The following is a 27,027-nucleotide window of genomic DNA, read 5'->3' on the forward strand; positions in this document are numbered from 1 at the left end:
CCTAGAACTTGACACAGGTTTAGTTATACATTCTGTTATTTCCGTGAACGATAGCTAGGATTGGTATGACTTGGTACAGAAAAACTAACTGTTTATTTAGATAGTTCTAACATGTGAATTCAGTCCTTGGACTTAGGATTCACCTTGTACTTAATCCAATCCAATCAAACGTTTGGATTATTGAATTTTCTAGAGACACAAGTCGCAGAATTCGTATAATTATCAACTTGAGAGTCACTTTTCCACTTTCCCTTGCTGGTGCACTGGGAATGGACATTGAATTTGTTAGATTTCACGACATTGATTGAAACAAGCGGACCGTCTAGATATCCGCTCTATACACAGTAATGATAAATATGAGCGACAAACTTCTATCTCTGACAAGTGTTATGTTAAAACAACTGAAGTAAAAGATTTCGTATCAACGGCTTTACATTCAACATTAACGCTGGAAATATGCTGGCCGTCTGTGAACTGTTATCATGTATTACTTTCCCGTCCCTGAAGCTGTTCACATTTATATGAAAAAGAGGTGTTACATGTCCAACATTTATATTATAGAAACAAAATAGCATTTGAAGTGTCGATTGAACCATTTTTATTGATGTTTTGATGTTAGTTTGTTCTATTTTACCTTCGACTTGCCATAGGTTATTAGATCAAAATGCAGAATTATATGATACGGTTGACCGGTTTTTTTTTGTTTGGTCACCCAAACAATGCTCTAACCGTATGGTCTGCATTACAATTTTTTAACTTTTAAATGTTTTCTTCTTGCCATAAAAATAGTTTTCTTTTTAAGTTTTTTTTTTGTTATTAATTTAACATTTTTGTTTTTTAGAGGTGATGAGAAACTATATATACAAAATGAAAGAAAAGACACACACTCTAATAGATATTTGTGTACATGTAAAATTTATTAAACACAAAAAAAAAGAAATAAGAAAACAGAAACCATTAAACAACAACAGTTGAAAATGCTTTATATGTGTGTATAACTTAATTAAAAAAAATGAAAGAAAGAAAAACATAAAAAAGTATCAAATTTAGTGTTTAAAAGAAAATTTAGATTTAATTATGAGAATAACAAGTACACGTAAGAATATTATTATCATTAGTTAACTCATTAAACGATAAGTCAAGCAGTGGAAGTATGTAATCAACTTTTAAAATCAAGAAGAGAAGTGAGAACACAAATTTTATCATTTGAAAGGATCAAAATTGTCATGAAAATTGAAAGAAATATCACAAACGTTATCTCTTGCAGCGTCAATTTTCGATTAAATATTTTCTTAATATTTCGTGATTTTATCGATTTTATCGAAATGTCTTAAAAACATTTTTTGAAAATTTCGAGAAAAGTTTCAAAAAAATCGAGAAAGTTCATGAAAATTGAAGAAAATGTTTTCCCGAAAGTAGGCTGTGATCTCCTGCCCTAAACTAAAACCGAGTAATTTAAATCTTGAAAACAAAAAATTTCAGAATTGATGTTGGGCACAAAACATTGGAATCAATTTTTTGCTTGGATGTTTCCGTTTAACTCTACGTTGTTTTTAATATGAAATGCAATTGCGATCCCTAAAAATATCAGACACCAAATCATTTTTTACTTTCAATGAACGTTAACGTTGATTGACATCACGGATTTTACTATGTACTTAAGTAAACGTTTCTCTACAAGTAAATTGTTCCAAACATATTAAAGCGCATCTTCTCTTTGATTAAGCAAGATAAAAAAAAAAACTGAAAACAAAATGAGATGAATTAACCAACCAATCGATCTGATGATGAAGAAATTTTTGCCGTAAAGAATTGATAGTAGCAAATTGGAGCAAATTGTAAAGATTCGGATTGTCATTTAGAAAAACAAACAAAAATCTTTAAGAAAACTAACTCTACATTTCAAAAACATTTAAAAATTAAAATTTGATTTAAAACAAACAAAACAAAAAACTATACTTCAAACACTAAAAATTGGCTTGTTTAATATATATATATATTATGTACTTGCAATGAGAATGATATAAAGAGATGGTTCACAATTTAAACTAAAATAAAAATGTTTTATTATCGGCGCTATTATCGGTCGGCTCTGTAGAGATTCCAACTAAAACTACTCTCATAAATTGGTATTATCCTGACTGAGGATTCCTGGTCAATAACATCCACACAGTAAGGGAGGCACGATGCATGGCCCATAATAAATTTGTATACGTAGTAACTTTGAGTAATTGAGTCGGAATGGGCGCAGACGGTACGTGTTTCAGGTCTATGTTGTCATCAATATAACGCACCAGATTTGCGTATAGGACGAATTGCCGTTGGATACTTTCCGGAGATTGAATGTGATGGGGAGCCCAGATGATACTAGCAAATTCTAGATGTGATCGAACAACAGCTGAGTAAAGCATCTTGGCAGTATCAACGTTAAACGTTTGTCTTTTAACAAATGAAAGCATTTGTTCGAGGCAATCTCGGCATGATCGTCGGGAGAAAACTTATTATCGTACGTTACACCAACATCTTTGGTACTGAATACTCGTTCGACTAGCTTACCATCCATATAATACTCGGATAAAATTGGTGACTTCCTATGAGATATTATAATGACCTGTCGGCATTCAATGTAAAACCATTTACTGATTCGTTTAGAAAATGTGTATCGTTGGCGGAAGAGATGCTGTTGCGGACTATCTTCTTATCGTCAGCGAAGTTTGCATCTCTTGTAATTTCCGAAGTGTCATTGAAGTATACCAAAAAATTCGATGCTGCTAATACCGAACCTTGACCAATTCTTGGTTACACGTCCCACGGTGGGGTTGAACAAAACTTAAATAGAGTCGCGACACCACCTCTGATTTTTTTTATATTCTTATTGAGGGACTCGAGTACTATAAGGAACCACATTCAGTTTACAAAATTTTCCAGTTGTTTCGGAGAACCGGCACTCATGGCCGTGCGGGACCGACGAGTCAATTTGAATACAGATTGTTATCGCAATGGATAGAGGGACTAATTCTAAGCTAATTCGTATTGAAATGGCTCCCCTCGACAACTTGACCACGTAGCTACAGCCAGCTAAAGTCGAAAATTCGACATTTTTGAATGGTGATATATGCAAGACGAAGAAAGTTTGAAACTCTTTGCATGGCGATATTGGTAGAGGATTCCATGCTCTATTAAACGCCAAGAATGGATTTTACAAAATTTGTCTGAATTGTACAATATTTGAAAAATTTTATTTTCACCATCCTCGGCGAAACTAGGACTCATCTGCAATACACAGGTTGACCCTGTCTGCAACAAAACAATAATGCCTGATCAGCCTGCAGTCTAAGCTTTACAACGATACCACACTCAATGATATTTTTGAGTAAAGAAAAATACAATCAATCCGAAATAGCTGCTAATATTTGTATAATCCCTGATCAAAGTCGAAAAAAAAGTTAATTGTCCGAGCATTGGTGCAACTACACTATTCACGCCGTAAGGGCCGTAAGTGCGGTCGAAATTCAAAATGGAAAGTGCGAAGGTCTTTTTACGTAGCGCCATTTTCATATAAGGAAGCGTTGAATTAGTTATTTGTGTATCTGTTTTGTACTATTGTTTTTAGGCAATTTCGCGAGTGCACAAGTGCCTAAAATCAATCGTCCAAAACAGATACTCAAAAAAATTTCATGTAAGCGGTCGAAAACCAGAGAAAAATCTCGAAACTCCCTCATTTTCGGCCCCAACACATGAAAATGTATTTTTCGGTTCACTTTTTTATCGAATCGTTCATTTAAAATTAAAATTCAATGAGCGTCAACACTTTGAGTCTGATATTTTAATATATCAGATGATTTCAACATATTTTTGTTGGAAGAGGAGAGAGAACGTCGCTCAGTGCAAGGTTCTGAAAGAACAGGTCAAGACACTTATGAGTTGATCACACACAAATTTTGACAAATAGATGCTTTTATTGAACAGACTCATCACAGATTGTTTGAAATGTCAACTCGTTGTAGATTTCGATTGGGTGTTGCTTGGGCGTGCTGCCACCCATGTGATCAGAGTCTTTCGTATCTTTTACGTTTCCTTGTTGCCATTTTTAGTGAAGAATAGGTCCTAGAATACGAAATTAACATCAAAGAGTCACGACTTATATCTATCTTAGCTTTCAACATTGAATAAATGAACTAAAGTACCTACTCATATGAAAATATTCTTCTAACATCACCCCCATAAACACAAATATAGAAAGTGTGGTATCGTTCGAAAGGTAATTGAACAGCATTTAATTTAAACTGTATAATACGACCTACATGTTGAAACTGTTGTGCAGGAAAAACGCTTTACCCATTAAAATATGGTTTTTCAAAATTATTTCAAAAAGTTGCCGTCCACTTTCCGACTACTTGCCCTGATTTATGATCAGTGGACATCGACTAACATTAATCTACAATAAAATTTGAGTTACATTACAATTTTAATTAGCCATCGTTCAAGCACACCGTGGTGAGTCAATTTAGTTTTTATTTAATTTTGTTTTTTTTTTCCTACTGTAACCAAACTCTAACGTTAACGTCTTATTTTCCATCTCTATAGTTCGAGTTTTTCGATATATCGTCTGTTTACTTAATTTGTAAATTTGCTTTATTTTGATTTTCGCGCAGAACATTAGTATATAAAGATCTTCCTTTTTGTTCCAAATTACCGAATAAATTGAAATTGAAATTGAAAATCTTAAATTTAGCAAGTTTAGTGGGATGTTTGAATCTGGTGAATCTGTTGATCGTGCGAGACTGCTTGCGTCATCTACTAAAGAATCTTCAAAGTGGCTGCAAGTTGTCCCGTCGAGTCAGCTAGGGTTGTTATTAGATAACAATGCTGCGAGAATTGCTGTTGGTCTGCATTTAGGATCCCAATTATGCGAGGAGTATAGTGTGTCTGTGGTGAGTTAGTTAAAAAGGACGGTTTGCATTAGAGATGTGCGGGCCGCCCGAAATTCACCTACCCGACCCGGCCCAGCCCGGCCCGACCGGGCTTGGGTCCGGGTTTCAAAAATTAGTCGGGTTCGGGCGGGCTCGGGTTTCGAAAACAAAGATTCGGGCTGGCCCGACTTTGTTCGTCTTTTTAAAAAATGTGAAAAATTAAACTAAAATTTAAAGAAAAATTGCAATACAGTCCGAGCGTAAGCTTACTTTCAAGCGTTTGACAGATTTGTGAGACTACATTATTATAACGTATAGGTAACCGAACGATTTCCATTTGTTAGGCGCGCCAATTTTAGGTTTTTTCCCTCAGGAAAAAAAAAATACGGGCCGAGTCGGGCCGGACCGGGCCTTACTACAAAATTCTCGGGTCGGGCCGGGCTCGGGCACCAAAAATTAGTCTGGGCCGGGCTGGGTCGGGTTTTGAAAATAGGTCGGCCCGCACATCTCTAGTTTGCATGGCTTATCATGCAAGCTTAAGACAGGGATAACGCCGCGACATGATTCTGTAAACAGAGAGTTTTCTCATGCTTTTTCTGCTGCAGATTTTCCAACTTTGTTACAGCCACCAGGAATTTCTAGAGATGACGGTAAAAGACCTGATGGTATGACTCTAATTCCGTGGAGTCATGGTAAATCTCTTTTATGGGATGTGACAGTGCGTGATACGTTGGCTCCTTCATACATTGGTGAAACGTCTAAAAAAGCACGCTCAGTTGCAGAGAAAGCGGAGAGATTAAAGCATAATCATTATAGAAAACTTAAAGAAAATTATATATTCACCCCGCTTGCTTTTGAATCTTTAGGTTGCATGGGCCCAGAAACAAAGAAATTTGTCACGAAATTAGGATCTTTGATGAAAAAAGCATCAGGGGAAAAGCGTTCAACAGATTACTTATTGCAAAGAATTTCAATTGCTATTCAAATAGGAAACGCAGCATGTATTCTTGGAACGTTGGGAAGGAATAGAGTGGACGATTTTTATTTATTGTAATTTCTGTTTTTTGAAAAGATCGATTTTTTACTGGCTGTGCAAATTTAGGAATTTTACGAATTCAGGAATTTTGAGGATTTATTTTTACTAATTTTAAGGAATATTTCGAAATTTTCCTTCAGAAAACTATTTTCCTTTAGTAAAATAGTGTTTTGCTTGCTTTAGCTGATGATCGGTCGGTACCTACCTTTGGAAATATGGCTTCTATTAATTGGTTGGAGTCGCAGAATCTGTGGTGCTTTCGTCGCCGTGCGTGGAAGTCTGTTATTCTGTTGATTGTACATTTAAAACCAAATCCAGCGCCTCTGCAGATGGTGATGTATTTTTGAGTAAATTTTTTCTTCAAATTTCCTAAAGTTTCTCCAATTATCACAAATTTTCTTAACATCAAATTAAATTCAAAGTGAATTGGTGAAAATTGTTTGAATGAAATTTACGAGAAATTATGGAAATTTGAAGCTTTCCGAAAAGATGGTTACATTCGGGCTATCAGTACACATTTCAAATGAAAAAACAACAAAATTGTTAATGCTTGTATGTAAGGTTGTATTTCCGTATTTCGGAGTTCAATAATTTATGACTTAACCTAGACTTTATATACACAAATTCTATTCTAGTCGTTTTACTAGGCGAGAATTACATAATGTGTGATTTTGTTTCTTCATTAAGTGTGTGTGTGTGTCTTGCAGTTGCAATTCTTAAATTTTCCTTTTTTTATCAAATTACATCACTTTTTGTTTGTTAAATCTGTCCAACGTGCATAACACACGCGATCTACACATTTCAGTTCTTTTTTTTTTTTTGGAAAAATGAATTTTTCTTCTTTTTTTTACTAAATTAAACAAAAACAAATTTTTTTCTTTTTCGAATTTCGTCCAACAAAATTAACAAAATGATCAAAAATATATATTAACTTGACATAAAACTCAAAGAGACGCGTACCGTTTGTCTCGTGTACGATCAATTTCTCCATTTAGTAATAAATACTTTGCAAAATGTATTCGTTTCCAGTGATGAAGTCAAGAGTTTTGTCTTTTTCTAGTTCATTGTTTATTTTTTTTTTTGGATTTAATCTTGAATTAGGGCAATGTAACAAAGAAAAAAAAAATAGAAAAGAAAATTTTTACAACAAAAACAATGGAGTGCTACGCATCCAAGAAATTTCAATTTTATTCTTAATTTCAGATGCCAGATTGGGCTTGCTCATCAACTATGAGAGTACAAAAAAAAATCTTTCTTCCTTTCAAATTAAATTAAACTTTTTCTTCTTTCCTTTTAAATTCATTTCATTTCCCATTTTTCTTTTTAAATTTTTATTTCTTTAATCGATAACTACGTAAGGCAAAATGGTTAATAGTTCATCATTGTATGATCTAACTCGAACAACTTCGTGCCATTCTTTGAATTCTTGGCTCAGAGTTGGTCGTATACCGCTTTCATTTTCATTGGAAACATTATTAAAACTCGCCAGCTGTTCATTGTTGTCCAACGGCAGCTGTTCACCAGTCTTATCATCATCATCATCCTCATTGTCATCGCAGTCCATTGATTGTGGAGTCGTGACAACATCCATTCGATTCGAATCGGTATGATTCAGTTCCAGTTCCGAATGTGCTGGAAGTTGACTGACTGGAAGCGGTAGTGGTGGTGAAGTTCGGTGAGATGATGATGATAAATGATCATCGAATTTGATTGATGGCGGTCGGCATTCGTGGTCGTCGGCATCGAATCTACGTAATTTGAAATGATCAACATCCATTACATCTGCGCTTAAATCAACATTTCGAACAAATTTCTCGTTATCATCGTTGTTGTTCTCAACGATATTGATTTCTCTGATATTGTCATTGGAATGGCAATTGCTCTGATCATTATACTCTAGCAGATCATCTTTATCATGAACGAAACTGCCGTCTTCGACGTCATCCATGATTTCATCTTCTTCTTCGCACTCATCAAACGTTTCCTCACCGTCGTCTTCGTCTTCATCTGATTCATCATAATCATCGTCATCATCATCATCTTCGCCGTCTTCCACATCCGCATCGGTTGTCACTTGCCGACTGAATTTCAGAATAATGCGAGTGGGCGCTTCAATCTTTGGATCGCTGCCATCGCCGATTCCATCATATGGTCCACCAGCACCATCCAAATCACGACTGAAATCGCTGGAACTTTTCCGAATTTTGTATTTGACACTTTTCCGTTTGCTTGCCTTCCGCTTTCGACTGTCCGTTGAGGCGACACATTCTTCTGATTGTCCATCCATTGCTTCCAGTTCATTTACCCGTGAAACATCTTCGACGTTTCCATCATCCATACAACTAGTCTTCAAATCACAATTTAGCTCATCCCGTCCATCACTATGCGTTACATCTATAACATTTGTTTGGCTACTATTGCTTAAACGACTACTAATAACTTCCGTTTCATCTTGGTCCACATTACCACAATCCGGTGGCTGGATATCTACAGCTTCTGTTTTCACGACTTTTTTCCGCAGCTTTCTCTGTCTGTACCAACCCATGTCAAAGTCTCTCATATTTTTTGGAATCTTATCCAGCCGCATGTGATCGTACTTCGGGACAAATTTCAACTCTTCAAACTCTTTGCTGTCGGTCGATTCGGATTTGATTCCGTCAGATTCGATCACACTCCAGTTGCCATTCACATTCGGTATGAAGCAATTGTGCAATGTATCCACATGGTATCGTGTGACACAATTTTTACTGGTTATAAAATGCGCCTTTGCCGGACACAGTGCATCTTCTACAACTTCGAAGCGTTGGCATATTGTTGGCTCATTCACAGGTATCGGTGGTGGAGGAAGACATGGTACAGATAATGCATTGGTCGTTGATTTCTCAGCATTGCACTCTTCTGTTTCTTTCAATGATGATGGCATCGAATTGGAATTATTAGGATCGCTGAGCTTAGCAGCACTTTCAACGGGCTCAACCTTAATGTCGTCCGTATTGGTTGTGAATCGATGGATTGGATCGTCGTCATCGTCGAAATCCAAATCGAATATCGATTTAATTCGAGGGGGTTTCTGTTGCAGCTGGACTTGAATTGGCGGTTTTATCGATTTACCAATTTGTGTGGCATCGGCTAAATCGGGTGGTACCTTTGGTAATTGTTCATCTATTTTGGTTAGCTTGACTTCGATTTGTAATACTTTTTCGCCTCCCTCCATCGCAGTTGTTTCGTCAAACGAGTTCATGTCGGCGTTCGGTAGAGGTTGATCCAATTCGATTAATTTACACGTACAAGCTACATCCGCGTCATGATCGGACCAATTGTTCACAGCATCGAAGTCTACTGGCGGCAATTGACGTCTTAGCTCCATAATCTCGTCATCGATGCCTTTTTGTTGATCGATCGTTTTCGAATCGGCTGTCTGTTTCTTTGGTTGATCATTGTTCGGAAGTGAATCGGTGTGCGGTTCAGGCGTTGGTGCTGTTTGCAGAGAGACGGGGGTAGCCGTTGTGGAACGCATGTCGGTTGAATTCGTTTGAGAATTGTCTGTAAAAAAAATGGTTTTAGTATCCACGTTAGAAGGCGCATCACATTAGTATTGTCGTTAGACAGTTTCTCTTGTACAGGAAATATAGTTCTATTCTGAATACTAACCTGAACACAGCGATGAAGGTGATACCAGAGATTGTATAGGCAATTCCAACATTGGTGAAGAATTCGTTGAACCACTGCCATTGCCAGTCAATGGCGGTTTCCGATTTTGTAGTTCAGCTAGCAACTCTTTCGTTGTTTTCACCTTCTTGACACTTCTCATCGAATCCATTTTCGACTTAAGCACCGAAACCGATCCAAATATTGGCTGACTGGATGACGGGCCCGCTAGCGACATATTTCTATCCACGCCAGTCGAACCCTTTTTTCGTCCTCGTTTTTTCGGCGTTGGCATATTTGAAGACTCCAATCGGGATGAATCTAACGTATCTAATGGCACTGCTGTAGTCGGCGCTGCGGTAGTCGCTAACAGATTCGAGGATTTTAGTATCGAGTCGCCGATCTCACTTTCATTGGAATTTTCAACCGATAACATGGGACTGTCACACGGACTTTCTTGCATTAGACTATCGGTGCGGCCTCCAATCATTTGCTTGGGACTGCTACTACCACTTGTAGTATCAATGTTGATGATTGCGTCATCGGATTTTGAAAATTTGCCGGTAAAGGTCAGCTCAGATAGTTTATGTGTTGACGGTACGATGCTGCCCAAGTTAGTGGTATTGGTCGTATTGGTAGCACTATTGAACATGCCCAATGAACTGCTATTCGATATGCTATTGTCGAATGATGCTGTACCCAAACTAGTTGCATCTTTCCTTCGGTTGCTGTTCCGTTCTTTACTTTTCTCTTCTCGTTTACGCTTTTTGTGCTTTTGACTGTCTGTAATTTCAATCGATGAAGCTGGTACTGTTGTTGCAGCTATCGAAAGCGACGCTTGCGACACCGGTGCCAAAATCATCGATGACGAACCGGAATGAGAATCGTGTATGTCGGACGAAGTGATTGGAACTGATGGCTTTGCATTGGACAGGAACATATTGCCGAAACCGTTGAACGTCTTGCGTGAATTGTTGTTCGGTTGTTCAAGTTTGGTTTGATGTTCTATGTTGGTGAATGATGGACGACTGTTGGCATCATCGACATCATTATGCGGTGGTAAACGAAAGTTCGAAGTTCGGTTTCCCATTAGAAACTGTGGACTCGCCGACCGATGGTTCTCAGCCGTAGCACCAGAAACATTATTTTTACGAGGAATTTTTGGCATTTTCGGACTTTGCGATAGATTGCTAATGTCAATTGTGTTGATGTTGCGATTGGACGAATTTGTGTTGGGGTTGACTTTTTTGGGTCCATCGATATGTTGGTTTACTTCAGCCTGACTAATTAGATTCGCAAAGCTAATCGGTTGGGCTGATGACAAACGACTAGTGACTTTAGTGGAGTTGATTGCCGCTGGGTTGGCTGGAGATGCGTGAGATGTTACTAGACTGCTATTGCTGCCATTGTTTGTGTTGAGAATGGGTGGCGGAAATTTGGGAGTTGTAGTGCTAGTCATGGGCATAGACGACGATTTATGTTGAACCGATGATTGTGGCGTTGTTGGCATCGGTCGACGAATCATATTCTCTTTTGATAAGACGGCACCTTTCACATTTTGTGAGAGCGGTGACCATGTGGACAGATGTTGAGCGGTCGGAGTGCCGCCATTCGACAATGATGTGTTGCCAGCCAAACGATTTGAAGCTTGATTGGAAACTGATCTCGGTGATATTGCAGAAGATGGATGGGATAGCGGTGCATTTGCAGTCGATTGTGGTTGCACAGTATTTTGATTTGGTATTACCATTTCACGCCATTTTTTTAATAAATTTTTTGAGCGACGGGCTAGTTGATCATTTGATGTCTTGCGACGTAGTTGATTGATGTATTTGGCTAGTCGGGTGGTTTCCAGTTGCTCTTTTGTGATCGTCGTTCCCTCCAACACTGTGATAACCTCCAATACCGTTGGCATGTCGATGACCTGAAAGATTTGTGTAACGTTAGAATAAAACGAATTTTTTTTTTAACTGGAAAATGAAAAAAACTGAAGGAACGTTTTCGTGGGCTCTGACTTAGACAAAGTGGATTTAAAGATAGGCTCGTCAATAAGATGAGGATTTCTCAGCACGGAAAAGTAAAGTCAAGAAGAGTTGGAGAGCCACAAATCTTCCTTTTGAATGTTAGGGTAGGTAGTTCGATCTTTACCATGACTTCGCCATTGATAACAAACGAGTAACAAATGTGCGTAAGTCTGTTGAGAACTTAATATTACATGCTTTTCGATTGTCACTTGTGTGGGGATACATTGCAGTAGCAGAAAAACTATCTCCTGTGATACTCGAGTCGGTTTATATTTCTTAGTCATCCAAAAGACCATATTTATCGTTCACGTACAATCGATAAAATCTCTGAGAATCTATTGTATTTTGTGACTCATATATACCTTTTACGATGTCAGGTAGCCCTTTTTTGAACATTTTTTAATGATGAGCATATTTTCGTTATATGGCGAAATACATCTGCGCATTGGATGCAATTTCATGTAAGTATTGCGAAGACAAAAACTGCAGAGAAATTACACGCTAGCAATTTTCTCGTATCATATTTGCGAAGTGGTTTTAAATCTTTAGGGATATCGAAATACAGATAAATCAATAACCGTTTTACGTTGATAATTTGGAGAAATATGAGTTTTGGGTTTAAATGCAAAATATACTCGAGCTACAGTATGTAAAGTTGAAAGAACGGACAAAAATTTGATTATTTATTAAGTATTCAAAGTCAATATGTAGGTCAAATAGTCCTCGAATTTGTTCTGCTATCATTGTCTTTTAGTTTCTTCTTCGAAAGTTATTAATCTTTGCAAAATTTAAAAAGCAAATTAACTACCAGGAAATTTTGTGTTTTCCATTCTATCTCAGACTCAAACCGGAACCGCAAAATTTGTATTTTCAATTAATTTATTTATCATTGACTTTGAGAACATTGTGATAATGTTCCAACGTTTCTGTTTCACAACTTAATTGAACGAGTGAGTTATCGAGAACAAAAAGCAATCGCATTGGCGTTATCTTAACATTTAGAATGAACGACGGTCACAGAATCATCCTATAACTCCAGAATCAGAAAAAAATCTTTTTACTGGTCATTCATAAATGATGCGTAAACTGGGCATACTACTAGGTTCACAGCATCCAATCTGTGAAAGTAATTCATTAAATGAGGTAACAATTTTGTGATAAACGAAAATTCCGAAGTGTGCTCGCCTTTGGCTCGGATATACAAATTTTTCACTCATCGAAGAGACAGTTACAGAAGCTTGTTGCTCAATGAATAACGTAGCAGCATCTAATGTATTCTGTTTTACTGCCTACCACATGCGAAAGTTGAATTCCACACTAAAGTTTACGAAAATATTCCAAATGAATGATTTTCGCAAGGCGAAAATTGCTAAAGTTTTCCAGACGACAATTGCTAGGTAATGTTCAACTTTTGCGTGGGGAAGGCAGTAATTGTAGATTATGATCATATAAGGGGAATAGTGGAGGCTTGCCGAGCCATCATTGATCATCATTGATAATATACTGCTTTATCGCATGAGCGAAAACGAGACAACAAAATGGGATAATGAAATTCCAAAGTATGATTTAGACCATTAGGGATATAACGATGACGTCACAAAATGTCGCGTTGGGATAAAATAGTTGACAAATTAACAAATCCCTAAATTCATATATAAGACGTTCAAACTAGCAAGTTGGAGATTCTGCTAGAATTACGGTTGGTCTTCGTTTAGGTTCTGATTTATGCGAGGAACATAAGTGTGTTTGTGGTGGAATGGTTCAAAAAGATGGCTTACACGGTTTATCATGCAAAATGAAAATTAAAAAAATTGCTGCGCATGATGAAGTTAACAACGTTTTTTCTCATGCATTCTCTTCAGCAGGATTTCCAACCATGTTACAACCGCCAGGTATGTCTAAAGATGATAGTAAAAGACCTGATGGAATGACGCTGATTCCATGGAGTAATGGGAAATTTCTTATTTGGGATGTAACAGTAAGAGATACATTGGCGCCCTCATACATTAATAAATCTAGCAAGAAACAGCGGTCGATTGCGGATAACGCGGAACAATCATTATAAGCGTTTAAAAGAAAATTATTTGTTTACTCCTCTAGCTTTCGAGACTTCGGGCTGTAGGCTGTTAACAAAGAAATTCATTGAGAAATTAGGAAAAATTATGAAGGCCGCTTCAGGGGAACCGCGTTCAATGGATTATTTATTGCAGAAAATTTCAATTCCGATACAAAGAGGCAATGCTGCGTGTATTCTGTGGACTTTGGGACTGGATAGAGTAGATGATTTTTATAGGTTGTGACCTTTGATTTTTGAAAAGATCGTTTCTTTACGGGCTGCGTCATTGTTGGGGATAATGTGAACTTCGCTAATTCACGCCATTAGTCGTATAAATTTATACGTCAGAGAGAGCTTTTTTCTCCTTTGTTACGATCTGTCAGTTTTTCTATTTTGCGATTTAGTATGGAAATGAAAACTAAAATTGAGATATCTTTGCTGTTTTAAGTGGTTTTTCATATTTTTTTTGGACCAAAATGTTTGAAAATGTGTTTGTAATCGATTGGCATTACCAGATTGTGTGAAAATATTTTTTTCTATTTTATAATTTGTTTATTAAACACATTTTAAAACATTTTGGTCCAAAAAAATATGAAAAACCACTTAAAACAGCAAAGATATCTCAATTTTAGTTTTCATTTCCATACTAAATCGCAAAATAGAAAAACTGACAGATCGTAACAAAGGAGAAAAAAGCTCTCTCTGACGTATAAATTTATACGACTAATGGCGTGAATTATTGTCATTCGAAAAATCTTTTCAAATTTTACAGTGTGAGAGAATCGCGAAGTAACACTCTCAACATTATTAATCCAACCTATTCTACATGCAATATCTACATTATTATGCATGTCTAATACATAAGTAACATAAATAGCGACATGTGGATAGATAACAAAAATTAAATTAAAATTGTCGGTTCCTACGATTCTCAATCTGTAATAAACTTGATAAAATTGGCAACATTTACAAAATAAAAGTGAAAAAAGCGGACTACAAATTCCTTGACCTGACATCCAGAAAGGTATAACGCCGCATTGATTCTCAAAACATTTATAATGACTTTTTAATGACTACAAAAAAAAAACTTGCAACCCAATAAACTCATTAAGGTTTGGAAGTTTCCCTTGGAGTTTCCAGTGAAAAAGAAAAGAAAAAAAAATTGCAACAAAATATGTTGTATGTCCTATTGCCCTATTCACTGTTGTATGTACCGGCACTTATTCAAACTCGCTCTAATGTATTGTCAGAATGCAAACTCAAAAGTTCCATTCGTTCCATTACATAATTTAAAATGATCGAACATTAGACGCTGTGCTAATGCCTTTAATCTTTTCCCTTCCCAGAGGAAATCGTTATGTCGCGTCAAAACGTTAAGTTGAATTGCACATCTACACTTTTGTAGGTCAAGATACAATTTCCATTAGTTGTGGTGCATCAGAGATTTAATTGTCGTTCGGTGCGATAAAATGTTAATTTTCTTTTTAAATCAAAATTATTTCTGAATACGAGAATCCGATTCAATATTCCTAGCCGCAAAATTGTACTGATCCATGCAAAAAAATGAATTGTACAAGAATGCAGCGTATACACAAAAATAATTGCTATGAACCGACAACATCCGATTTTAATCGAAAATCAAAATTAATTCATTTAACAACAAATGGACAACGGAAAAACAATCTCGCTTGTTGTGTTGTGTTTCTTTCTTTTCTGTCAAATCAAGAAATCGAAAAATGTAAATCGTGTTCTTTTCGTGATAAATAATCTAATCGGTAATGAGATTCTCTGATTAAAAATCTGCAGATAAAAATGAATTTCTTTTTTGTTTGTTTTGGTTCGGATAGACGGACGGGAATTTTTTTATTCGTTATTCTTATTGAATGCGATGAACTATGAACACAAAATTGAAGCACATAGGGTCAAAATGATTGCCTTAATTATTCATCGCAGAAATCTCTCAGAAAAAATTGTTTTGATGAAATTACGTGAAACTACGCAACTACGTAGTAAGGTGTTTTGACATTGACGTCCACATATATTTCTGGATTTTAAAACATCCTCTCCCTCGCCGTTCCATATTCCCAGAACAAAACCTATCTCACTATACATATTGAATCCCCTCCATCTGTGTATACGTCATTGTTGAATATATACCTCAAGGATGAGAAAACGTGCATCGATACAGTGAAAATAACCGACGTAAAACTAGGTCCCACCTTTTGGGCGGGTCAAGTCCCTTGACTGACAATTTTTTTCAATATATTTTTGACCAATTTCATTGTTGAACTTCCGAAGCATCACTGATACAAATGCCTACATTTAATATATCGATTACTGTAAACATTACAACGAAATTTGGCAGAAAAAGTTTTTCAAATAAACCTTCGAAGATCGAATGATCTTAGAGTTCTCATTTTTCTTGTAAATTTGCAGCAAGATTTTCAATCAACCACAAATCGTAAATAAAATGCGACTCGTGTGAATTACGGCCCTCGCTTCGCTCTGGCCGCAAACTTCCCACTCGTATGAGCTATCTATTATTCTGTTTGATTGCCATTTTGTCATATTTAATCAGAGTAGATGCGAAGTTTTACAAATGTGGAACGATGAGAGGACTCTTTCACTTTGGTAAAAATTAAAAAAAAAAAACCGATAGATGTTCTTCTCTTACAGTTTTGTACAAAAAGGAAGTCCCCGGTATTTTACAAAACCGTCACTCGTGAATAAAATGTGGATGGTAATAAACGACCGATAAATTTTTTATTTTTTTTCGTTTCTTCACTTTTGTCGATTCAGAAAACGACAAAACGTCTTTAAGTTACGTTTTGTAAAAGGATGAATTCCCTAGGAACGAACAGAACGCCTTCTCATTACATTTTGTAGAAGGATGAATTCCCTTGGAACGAACAAAACGCCTTCTCGTTACATTTTGTAAAAGGATGAATTCGCTAGGAACGGCCCGCCTTTGCTTTATATTTCCAAAATCGACAAAGAGTGAACGAAAGACAATTTTTTTTACTTTTTACTGATTTACTGAAGAGGTGCCAGCGACATGTACCACATTTCTATCGGTATTTTATTATTTTTATCGGTAAAATTGAATTTTTCTATTGGTCGAATATAATATCCCATAAAATTATTACGACTCGTGAAAATTACGGCCCTCGCTTCGCTCTGGCCGCAAACTTCACACTCGTATGGGAGTTGTAACATATTTTGTTTGATTGTTGGAATAATGAATTTTAAAAAAATATTCAGAAATTTGTTGAGAATGACTTATATCTTATATTGCCTACAAAGAATGATGGTTACATTTAACGTTTTTCATAAAATTTCCTACACTTTTCAATCATAGTGTGCTCATGACATTTTTCTGCCGTAAGACCTTGAGTAAAAAAAACATCTTTCTTTGGTAGTAGACGCATTAAATTTGTTAGTCAACTATCAAGTTGTTAGTCAACTATCAAATTTGATAGTCAACTATCAAGTTGTTAGTCAACTATCAAATTTGATAGTCAACTATCAAATTTGATAGTCAACTATCAAGTTGCTAGTCAACTATCAAATTTGATAGTCAACTATCAAATTTGATAGTCAACTATCAAGTTGATAGTCAACTATCAAATTTGATAGTTGACTATCAACTTGATAGTTGACTATCAACTTGATAGTTGACTATCAACTTGATAGTTGACTATCAACTTGATAGTTGACTATCAACTTGATAGTTGACTATCAAATTTGATAATTGGCTAGCAGGAGATGTTTACCGGTTCAAAGCTGGACATCGACTGATGGAATTGTTCTTTCCACTTATTAAATAAACTCTATCGAGAACATACTTATACGATTTACACACACTACGCAACCAAATCAAATTTCATCAAAGTAATCTTTTTCGATTGAGGCTATAATCAACAGTGTAAAATACTGTTTTTCCTGGATAGCTTCCAGATCCTTCGTCCCACATTGCCCATCTTCGAACTTAGCCTCGAGATTTTAATTCCACATATTTAAAAAAAAGATTCATCCAAATTGCTTGAGAATTACTCAAGTTATCGTGCCTTCAACGATTTTTTGTCACCCACATTTAACGTTTTTCATACCATTTCATACATTTTCAATCATAGTGAACTTTTTTGTCACCCACATATTTCGGTATTTTCTGGTGTAAGACCCTGACTTTCAGTCAAGGGAATAAGCAACAGTAGCAAACACGTCAATCAGGGTCCCATTCTTGGGGAATGATTTCCCCGTTTCCTTAAATTCGCTCAATAGTTTACCCGAATGGAATTTATAGAATTTTTAGGGAATTGATCTCCGAACATTGATTCAAATCCTCAACCACTTGTTGAAAGCGTATTTCAATTCGACAATGTGATGGCGTTCATGGGCGTCCTTTATTTTAATGATTTTTCGGTGCAATAACATATGGTCATGTGACAGAATCATGTTAACACTTCGGTCCTCGACCTGTTGAAATGTGACGGAACCGCACGGAAAATATACCTGAGACTAAAGTCAATCGCTTGAGAACTTGCTTTTGTGAATAATTGTAAAGTCTAAAACCGAGGTCAACAATCCGATCATCATTGAATGGATGATTGTCATTAAAAACATTTTTTCGATGAACTCGAATGAGGATGAACATGATCTAATATCCCTGTACCGAGATCGTAATTCAATAATTCATAATGTCACATCATGTCAATCTACCGAACAATTAAATTTCAAATTTTCCATTGACTATGGACGAGCTGCCATTTTTTGTATCATGCTAGTAATTTTGCTACTGAGTTGATCTGGTACGAACAACCTTGTGCTTATAAATTAAGCAGAAAAAAATAAATAATTGGAAAGTCAGTGCCAATGTTTTTATCAAATTTTGACGATTGAACTGATTGATATGTCGGACAATCGGAGATGAAAGGGTTTTGAAATACCTGAACCGTTCAGCTAAATATGACAATTACGTATAATCAAAATAAAATTGCTGGGCAATATAGTATAACATCACTTACATTGTAATTGCTGTCCAATGCGTTCTGAAGTCGTTGTGATACGTCTGCTAAACAATTCATTTAACAAAACACCCAAAATGTTGAATGTCCGAATTCACTGATTAGCGTGTCACATAAAAAAATGTTGCATGTACACGCCTCACACATTCACACAAATTTCACTATTTTAGCTTCAAGAAAATGAAAAAAAAATTAATATTTTTCTTCTTCCACTGTTTAATTGTTGACGGACGACTGGATCCAATTGCAATGTAGAACTATTCTGCCGATAACACTTCCTTCACTCGAGTGCTCCGCAAATCTAATTGTATTTTGGTTGAAGGAAAAAAAAAATTATGAAAAATTAGTTTGTTCCATTGAGTTGTTCTTATATTCAGTGTTAGGGAATTTTCAAGTCACCTGAGCTCTAACTGGGATCCGTGAAGACTGTGCAAACGTGATGAAATAAATGATTTTGTTCGGACTTGAGTCGCTGCATCAAATTCGAAATGATTTTTTTAGCAATCAAAAAAAAAATTATTCTTCAAAATTTCGTCCGAACAGTCCCGTCAAAATCGTTCAGTCGAACAAAAAAAAATCTAAATTTTTTTCACTGACGAAATTGGCACACAACGAACGGAAAATCGTTAATTTTACATTAAATTCAACGAAGAAAAATCAAAAGCAAACTAGACAGTAATTAATTAGTGGAAATTAGTGGAATATTTCAGGTTTTTCTTCCAATTTTTGCGAGAAAATGTCACGACGGATAACGCGTGCAGATCGTAATGGCGGAACATGAACATTGCCAACCAGCTTTTTGAGTCGTATATGTTTCATTCTCTCGAACTATGCCATGACTAAAATACAACTAAATCTCATATAGGATAAATTTCGGATGACCCGATGCAAATTCTTTTATTCATTCCGTTTTCACAGTCAACTGCCACACCAAGTGGATTTCAATCAGGCAACACTACGAAAAATGACATTTTGTTTCGACAACGAGCCAATCGCGTATTAAGTGTGTGGTCATGTGACGCAGACACATTGAGTTTCAAATTCTAATTTCGTGTGGATGAATCGGATGAATGTATAGTAAAGTGTGTTGACAGCAGCAAATGAATTCCGAGAGAGCATTTATATTTTGTTTTGAGTCTGACATTTTAATATCAGATGATTTCAACATATTTTTGATGGAAGGGGAGAGAGAACAGCGCTCAGTGTTTATTTACAGAGCCTTTCCTTATTTCTAGCCATCACAATAAATGTTGTTGATTCATCGGCCATCGGAGTAATAATTTTAGTCTGTTTAATATTATATGTATACAAGCTTGGTGGTTCGAAGGTTGGTGGTTCTGAAAGAACAGGTTAAGACTCTTTCGAGTTGATCACAAAGGCGGTAGAATCAAAATTTTCCTGTAGCTATTTTAGAAAATTTTATATGACGATTTCAACTTAACAAAAAATAAAATTGTTTTCAACTTGACTTTTCAATTAATATACATGTCTAAATTATCAAGATTTCTGTTTCACCCGCCTTCGTAAGTGTCTTAACCTGTTCTTTCAGAACCTTGGAATTGGGGTGATTGATTTGATGGCAATGAATGTAAATAATCAGGTATGACCGATTCTCCAAAATCGGTCGATTTCTTTTGAACGCATTCATTTAATATGTCACAATAGTATGAGTCCGTTTTCAAAATTGTTATGTCCTCTGCCGTGACATTAGACCATACCTGGTACTCACTTTCTATTTTGAATTTTCTGACAATCATCACAGTAGGTGAATTTTTGTATGAAATCCGTCATGTTATCATCAAGTGTGGTGTGTCACCCGCGTATCTGTATCTGCGTGACCTCCCCAAAGTTTACAACCTTGCTGAATTGCGGCCCAGTATTGAACAAATCCCAAAATATATTTTAATTTGTTTCGGCGTTTGAAAATTTTCGCAATTTAATCTAATGCACAACATTAGAGCGTCGGCGGCTTCTGTCAAAATGAATAGAGTTGAGTTTCATGATGTTTGACGCCAAATGAGTGTTCTATTTTAGTATGGATGTTTTGAATGGTGATGGTGGGAAACCATACATCGAATTTGAAATATGATTTTTTTTTTTGTATATTTACAGGGATTTTGAAAACATCAAACTTAGTACTTCAAAAATTCTTTAGAGTATTTCGCCATCAAAGCATAAATTTTATTATTTTGTCTGTGCCTTCACTTGATGATTTAGATACGCATTTAATAATGTTAAGCAAACGGATGAACCATTAAAAGTGAGCGAAAATTTTTCAGTCCACTGGCTTCCATACGTTGGCTATGCAAAACTCAAGAGAGATTTATTTTGAAAAAATTTCTCCTCAGTTAGCGACAACATATTGATGATCTCTCATTGAAGACAGTGTACATTTTCTCTCCATAATAATGTATAATATCGGAATTTCGTTAATAAGGTCGTGATAGTCTTACAAAATGTATGGAAGGTTTGTGTTCTTATGGTTTCAGGATAATTTGGTATCTTAAAATGTATTCATGCACCTTCAGCTGTGAACCGCCACTTTATATGGAAATATATTGAAACGCAAGTCTATGCGTATTTCAATATCGTAAATGAAAGGATCCAATGAATCAATGAACGGATGAACTAAGAATAAGTGTTGCCACTTGCCGATGAATTGTCAATTCAAAAAATTCAAAAATGACCCAGGGTAGATATTGGATAAACCTCTTTCGTGGTTGTGAATTTGAATTTTTTTAAAAATAAAACTAAATAAAGTAGAACATCAAGACCAATTAAAGTATTACTCTGCTCTATAGGTATAGTCTAATGTCAAAATTTGTATGGAGTGGAGGAAATAGCGATTTTATACAAACAAACGGCTGCTAGGACTTTCGCGCCGGGTCATTCACAATAATTGACAAAATGACACATTTTCTATAAGGAAGTTGTCACTTTATGGCTTATTGTGAATGACACGGCGCGAAATTCCTCAACACCAAACCAACTCACCTTTCACTGAAAATCATTGAAAAATGAGTTTTTTTTACATGAAATCGCTATTTCCTCCGGTGTGTATGGACAGACCATACCTGGTTTGTACTTTCATTGATAAAGACTGCCCTCAAACATGTACAATTTCTCTACTTTAATTGTACACTGGAAAATCAGTGTTTTTACAGGAGAATTCACTTTGACATTGTAACGTAAACAACAAAATTGTGTGTTCAATGTATGAAACGCTCAAAAGATGTCGCTTTTTTCTACGTGACTGTTACCTCTTAGTATGCATTTTTTGTCCACTACGCATTCACAATAATTGACAAAATGACACATTTCGTATAAGGAAGATGTCACTTTGTGGGTTATTGTGAATGACGCGGCTCGAAATTCCGCAACACCTATATTTAATACACCTTGTTACTGGACGTAAGTAATAAAACATTCTAATCAATTTGTATTCCTAACATCAGACTTTTGGGCTTCGAAAATTCGTGTCTTCGCAAATACAAGAATTTTTATCGAATTTTAAAATGTTCTTATCTGTAATATTCAATTTTCACCCCCTCGACACTTAACAAAACAGCTCCAGTTGAGCAAAGTACAATTGTAAACATTTGAGAGAAAGTCCAGTATCAATGAACTCTCATTATTTTAATTCAATTTCTCTCTTTCAAGAGCCCTCTTCATTCTCTCCAGAAATGAATCCGAAAAATTGGTGACGAATTAACCTTTCGCTCTTGTAAAAAAATTTCAAAATGGATTCGAAATTTTGCTTGGTTTGATTGGTATGGCTACTGCCGATAATAAATTTTACCGTGTTTTTGAAAATTTTACGACAATTTCATCAAAATTAACATTTTAAAGTGATTGCAATTTGTGTGACAGACATCGGCCCATTTTAATTGATAGTCGGTGGTCGAGAAACAATTGATTTCAAGTGGAATAAATAATCGTAAAAGTGAAGTGACACACCATTGGGAAAGAAGAAGAAAAAAATACAAATCTTTGTGAAAAGCAATTTCACAGCAAACAAAGTGAAACTACGATTTCACAGAAGTGTTCTAAATATGTGGTCTTGGCTAAAAAAGGTGAATATTTTGTTCATTTCATTAAACATAAAAATGTAATTGGAATCTAGATAAAATGCGTGTTTTCGGTGTTAGCGAAATATAATGGGGGTGGGTCGGTCTCGATAAAACCAGTATAATTTTGTGTAGTCGATGCGATAACGTCGAGGAATGTTTAAGTAAATAGATAAATAGCAACGTAAAGTTGTGACTTTGTTTGGTACAAGTAAACGAATGATAATAAAACGAAAATTCGTTCTCTAGTGCATTTTGTTTGCTGCAAATTCATTCAGTGATTAGTACAGTCGATATTCATAGATTAGGGCGGTGTTTTTTTCCCTGTTCAAAAAGATTTACGAATAAAATCGTTTCGTGTTTATTCCAATTCTCCCGTAACAAATCAACTGACTGACAAAATAAACAAAGACTAATCGGGGCCAGTGTTAAAATCAAATTTGACAAAATAAACAATTTTTGGGCGTGCGAATCGAGTTGACAGAAGAAAAAAAAAAAATCGGTTCCAACGTTATGTATGTACATAAAAGTGCATACAATTTTATGGCCAGTTATATACCGAGGAATCTAATTCTAACATACAAACACATCCGGTGTGCGTTTTCTATTTCTATTTTCAATTACCATTCTGCGTATCCACAACTATGGTACCCAGTATATGGGAAAACAATTCGTACGATGCGATTTCTAAAAAAGAAAAAAAAAACATATTTTCCGTTCAAAGTAAACAAAACACAAATTCCTATCCAATTTAACCAGAATGTGCGCAATCATTTGTGTGACATTCTTTTAATTCCGATTATATATAAGTTGAATCTTTGGCAATGTATGTTATAGTTCTCGGTTCTCATAGTTTTCGGAATAGTAGTGTACGTACGACCGTATTACATTTGTCTACATTTTATCAATATTTTAGTTCGACTATTACTCGTTCGCTTCAATCACCCCTCACAGTATTTTATTATAATCATTTTGACAATTCAGTGACGGAAAGAAAATCTTTCGTTGCGTTAGTGTGAAAAACGTTGTATGCAATCCGATTGATAAATGGTTTTTATAGGCACACGATTGTTGCACTCATCCTCGTGTGAAAATTATACACACATCTATTAGTGTCAAAAATATTTCGGGTTGGATAAATAACTATATTTTGACGGTACCATTACATTCATTCATGGAAGACTATTCAGACGAGTTTTGTATTGACATATTGATAAGTACGTCTCGTAAAGTGTAGTACACTCATAATCAATTCATCAATCGCTGATGATTCATTAATTATAATTTTCATCGGATGAATCTAAACGTCAATTCTGTTTTAATTGACTACCAACAAAACTAATCGATGGCTGGCATTAGACAATTAAGTTCTCCGGGACGGAACGTTGAATTACATCAGTGAAGAGTTCTTGCCGCAGGCAAAGTCACGTTTATATAGTTCGTCAATTGTTTGAAATAGTGCATCCCAATGCATATAAACGTTGTCTTATATAATGTACAGAAAGCTTACTGTATCGGCACGGAATATTTTCTTGTAGATTTATGGATTTATATGCTAAAGGCATAGGAAAACTTTGGGTGTGCAGTGCATTGTCAAACTCAATTAAATTGAAATGATGTTTCTATTGCTCTAAGCTTGGAATAAAATTATTTACCAAGGTTGCGCTAGGTAATGATTTTTTTAGCGATGCAATGAAATGGTGTCGGATTGCACTATATAAGATCGGCTGGTACTAAGTATACGTCTCTGTTTGTTAATTATTTTTTAGCATCATGAAGTGAAAATTGTTTTAAGTTAGACTCGATACTATTCTTCAGAAATGTAGCTCGTCTAATGGTTCCGGTTTTGTATACTTGCCACTAAAACATATTTATGGCTTGGCTAATTCACCTTAATGGATCGTTTACTTTTCAATTAACGTAGTAACTACCCTTGATTCTTAGCCGGCTTGCAGCATTTCAACAAATGAAAACTTGCGTACATGGAAATGTTATATTAGGCAACCGATAATAGAAACTCAGCAGTAAAACCGAACAGTCCAGACAGCAACCATTCATATTTTCGATCATTTCGTGCAAATTCTTAGATTTATATAAATCGCAACACATATTGACTCGGCTCGATATATTCGTTTTTGTATACGCTAGTCACAATTAATAAGAAATCGGCAGAGTCGGAAACCTTGCCATTATTTATTTTATATGACTAGCGAATAAAGATCAAAATTAGGGTTTTCGTGTGAATATTGTTTATCCGAGGCGTGGTCGAGGTCAAATACACATACACACACAAAAACTAGACTTTTCATTTTTACTCCGAGTTATGTCATAAATTTCACATGCTGAGGACGTCAAAGAAGTGCGAAAACTTCGACCAGTTTATAATGAAATTTGAAACGAAGGGGTCACCGAACTTTATGAGTTATATCTGGTCCGAAAGCTTTCTCCAGACTTAGAAATTTGTAAAAGAATTTTATAATATTCTCCTTACAACTAATCGGATAAATGTGAAATTATGGTCAAATACTAGCCTCAACAAGGTACAAATTCAGCATCGATATGTTCGAAAAAATTCTGCTGCGTGGCTGCAGCACCACTTTTACCTCGTAGCTTTACACCTTTATAGCTCATACGGATGAGCTATAGTGACTCAAGTTTCACGGGGGTGTCATTTTTGTGTTTTCTTTTTAAAAAAAGTGATACTGTTGCCCGCACGACCACTTAACCTGAGCGATTTATATTCGGTTCTAATAATCTAGGTGCCCAGTGATGACATCCTATATCAATAGGTTGCAGGTATCCGGATCGCGACGTCCTTTGGACCTCTTCGAAAATCATCAATTTTTCGAGGTAAAAGTGGTGCTGGAGGCACGCAACAGAACTTTGTCGAACATATCGATACTGCTTTTGTACCTCGTTTAGGCTAGTATTTGATCATAATTTCTCATTTATCCGAAAAGTTGTAAGGAAAATATTGCCTAAATATACTTTTTCCCCATCCGGTGTAGTGAATTTTTCACTAAGATCTACACCTAAGGTGAAAGGCTTTGAAAAAAAAACTTTTACAAATGACTCAGCATAGTCCAACGAATCCATCCATACCAAAAAAGCTTTATTCGGAGACTCATTGGATTTCAATTGGTCGATGTTTTCTCAAAGTGACTCTTAAACATGAGAATTTCGGTTTTCGAGACATGTAATCATGAAATCTGTTACTTCCTTTGTTAAAAGTATCGCCTAATGTTCGGTTTAAAATCTTTTGTTTCGATTGTTGTGACACAGATTCCGCTATATATAGTAGAACATTACGTAGGGGTCTGCATTTACCATCGTTGTCAATAACAGATGGATAGCTATTTCTAGAAGAGTTGAAGAAGCAGCGTGTTCTCTAATTGATACATGAGAATAAATAGTGAGAGAAATTAGTGGAAAATAGGGAATTGACACCGTCTAATGACTATTTTTTGCCATGTTTAAAGTGCTAATCCTGTCACTAACTCCAACTTACCTTCCGTTTATTTACAGAACTTTTATGCACCGTAATAATTATGGCGGTAAATTAATGAACCGTTACGGATTAATTAAACTAATGCAGTAACAAAAAGAAAACATTTGGCAAACCAGTAAGACGGAAAGTCGAATTAATTCAATCGGTGCGAGAACATTAAACATAAACAGGTGTGACAGTGTGCTTCAAGGTAAGAGTTTTATGACAATTTCTTTTCATTTATATTTACGTTTAAATATTTGAGTTTTGAGGGTCCTCCTTCAGGATAAATTATGTTACAAATTTGATCTCCATGTTGTCTGTTGTCCATGTCCTGCATACTTGCATATATATTATATAATCTCTACATCCACAACGTCAGGTCATTGTTAACATTCAGCCGTCCCTTAACTACAATACAAGAGGGTGTGGTTTGTTCGCATCTTGTATGTTCTTTCAACAGATTATTGTGATTCCGTGATCTACGGGTCCCAGCTTACAATTCACTTTTTTCTACTCACCGTGTTCACCATGTTAATCCGTACAATTGATAGAGAATCGGAGAATGTTTCACCGACCTCACCCGTGCTGTGTGAGACAACGGATCGGCTAGATTTCTTCCTAATGGGACTGTGTGTCTGATTCTACAGAATGTGGTGTCTAAGAAATGAATTTTTTTCTCCATACTCGAAGTAGATATACAGTGACGCAGGTTGTCATCGAATAAAACAAGCAGTTTTGACGTCCTGTCTCTATTGATGATGCTCAGACC

At 35.8% G+C, this 27,027-nt stretch overlaps 1 protein-coding gene and 1 long non-coding RNA gene across 2 annotated transcripts; one reads left to right on the forward strand and one right to left on the reverse strand.

Annotated features, from left to right (window-relative positions):
* The first annotated feature begins 3,874 nt into the window (after window positions 1-3,874).
* Window positions 3,875-26,145, forward strand: LOC119079562. Its single transcript, XR_005088188.1, has 3 exons — window positions 3,875-4,497; window positions 25,528-25,534; window positions 26,135-26,145. It is a non-coding gene; the product is annotated as an uncharacterized LOC119079562 (long non-coding RNA).
* On the reverse strand, window positions 6,490-19,553 carry LOC119079461 (mediator of RNA polymerase II transcription subunit 26). The gene is made up of 4 exons (XM_037187388.1): window positions 19,101-19,553; window positions 18,702-19,002; window positions 9,601-11,521; window positions 6,490-9,492 (listed from the first exon to the last, which is right to left on the reverse strand). Exons 2-4 carry the CDS (start codon window positions 18,759-18,761, stop codon window positions 7,289-7,291), a joined length of 4,185 nt encoding a protein of 1,394 aa, XP_037043283.1. The 5' UTR covers window positions 18,762-19,002; window positions 19,101-19,553; the 3' UTR covers window positions 6,490-7,288.
* Window positions 26,146-27,027: the final 882 nt, after the last annotated feature.

The sequence above is a fragment of the Bradysia coprophila genome, unplaced genomic scaffold (assembly GCF_014529535.1).
Source record: "Bradysia coprophila strain Holo2 unplaced genomic scaffold, BU_Bcop_v1 contig_324, whole genome shotgun sequence".
NCBI lineage: Eukaryota > Metazoa > Arthropoda > Insecta > Diptera > Sciaridae > Bradysia > Bradysia coprophila.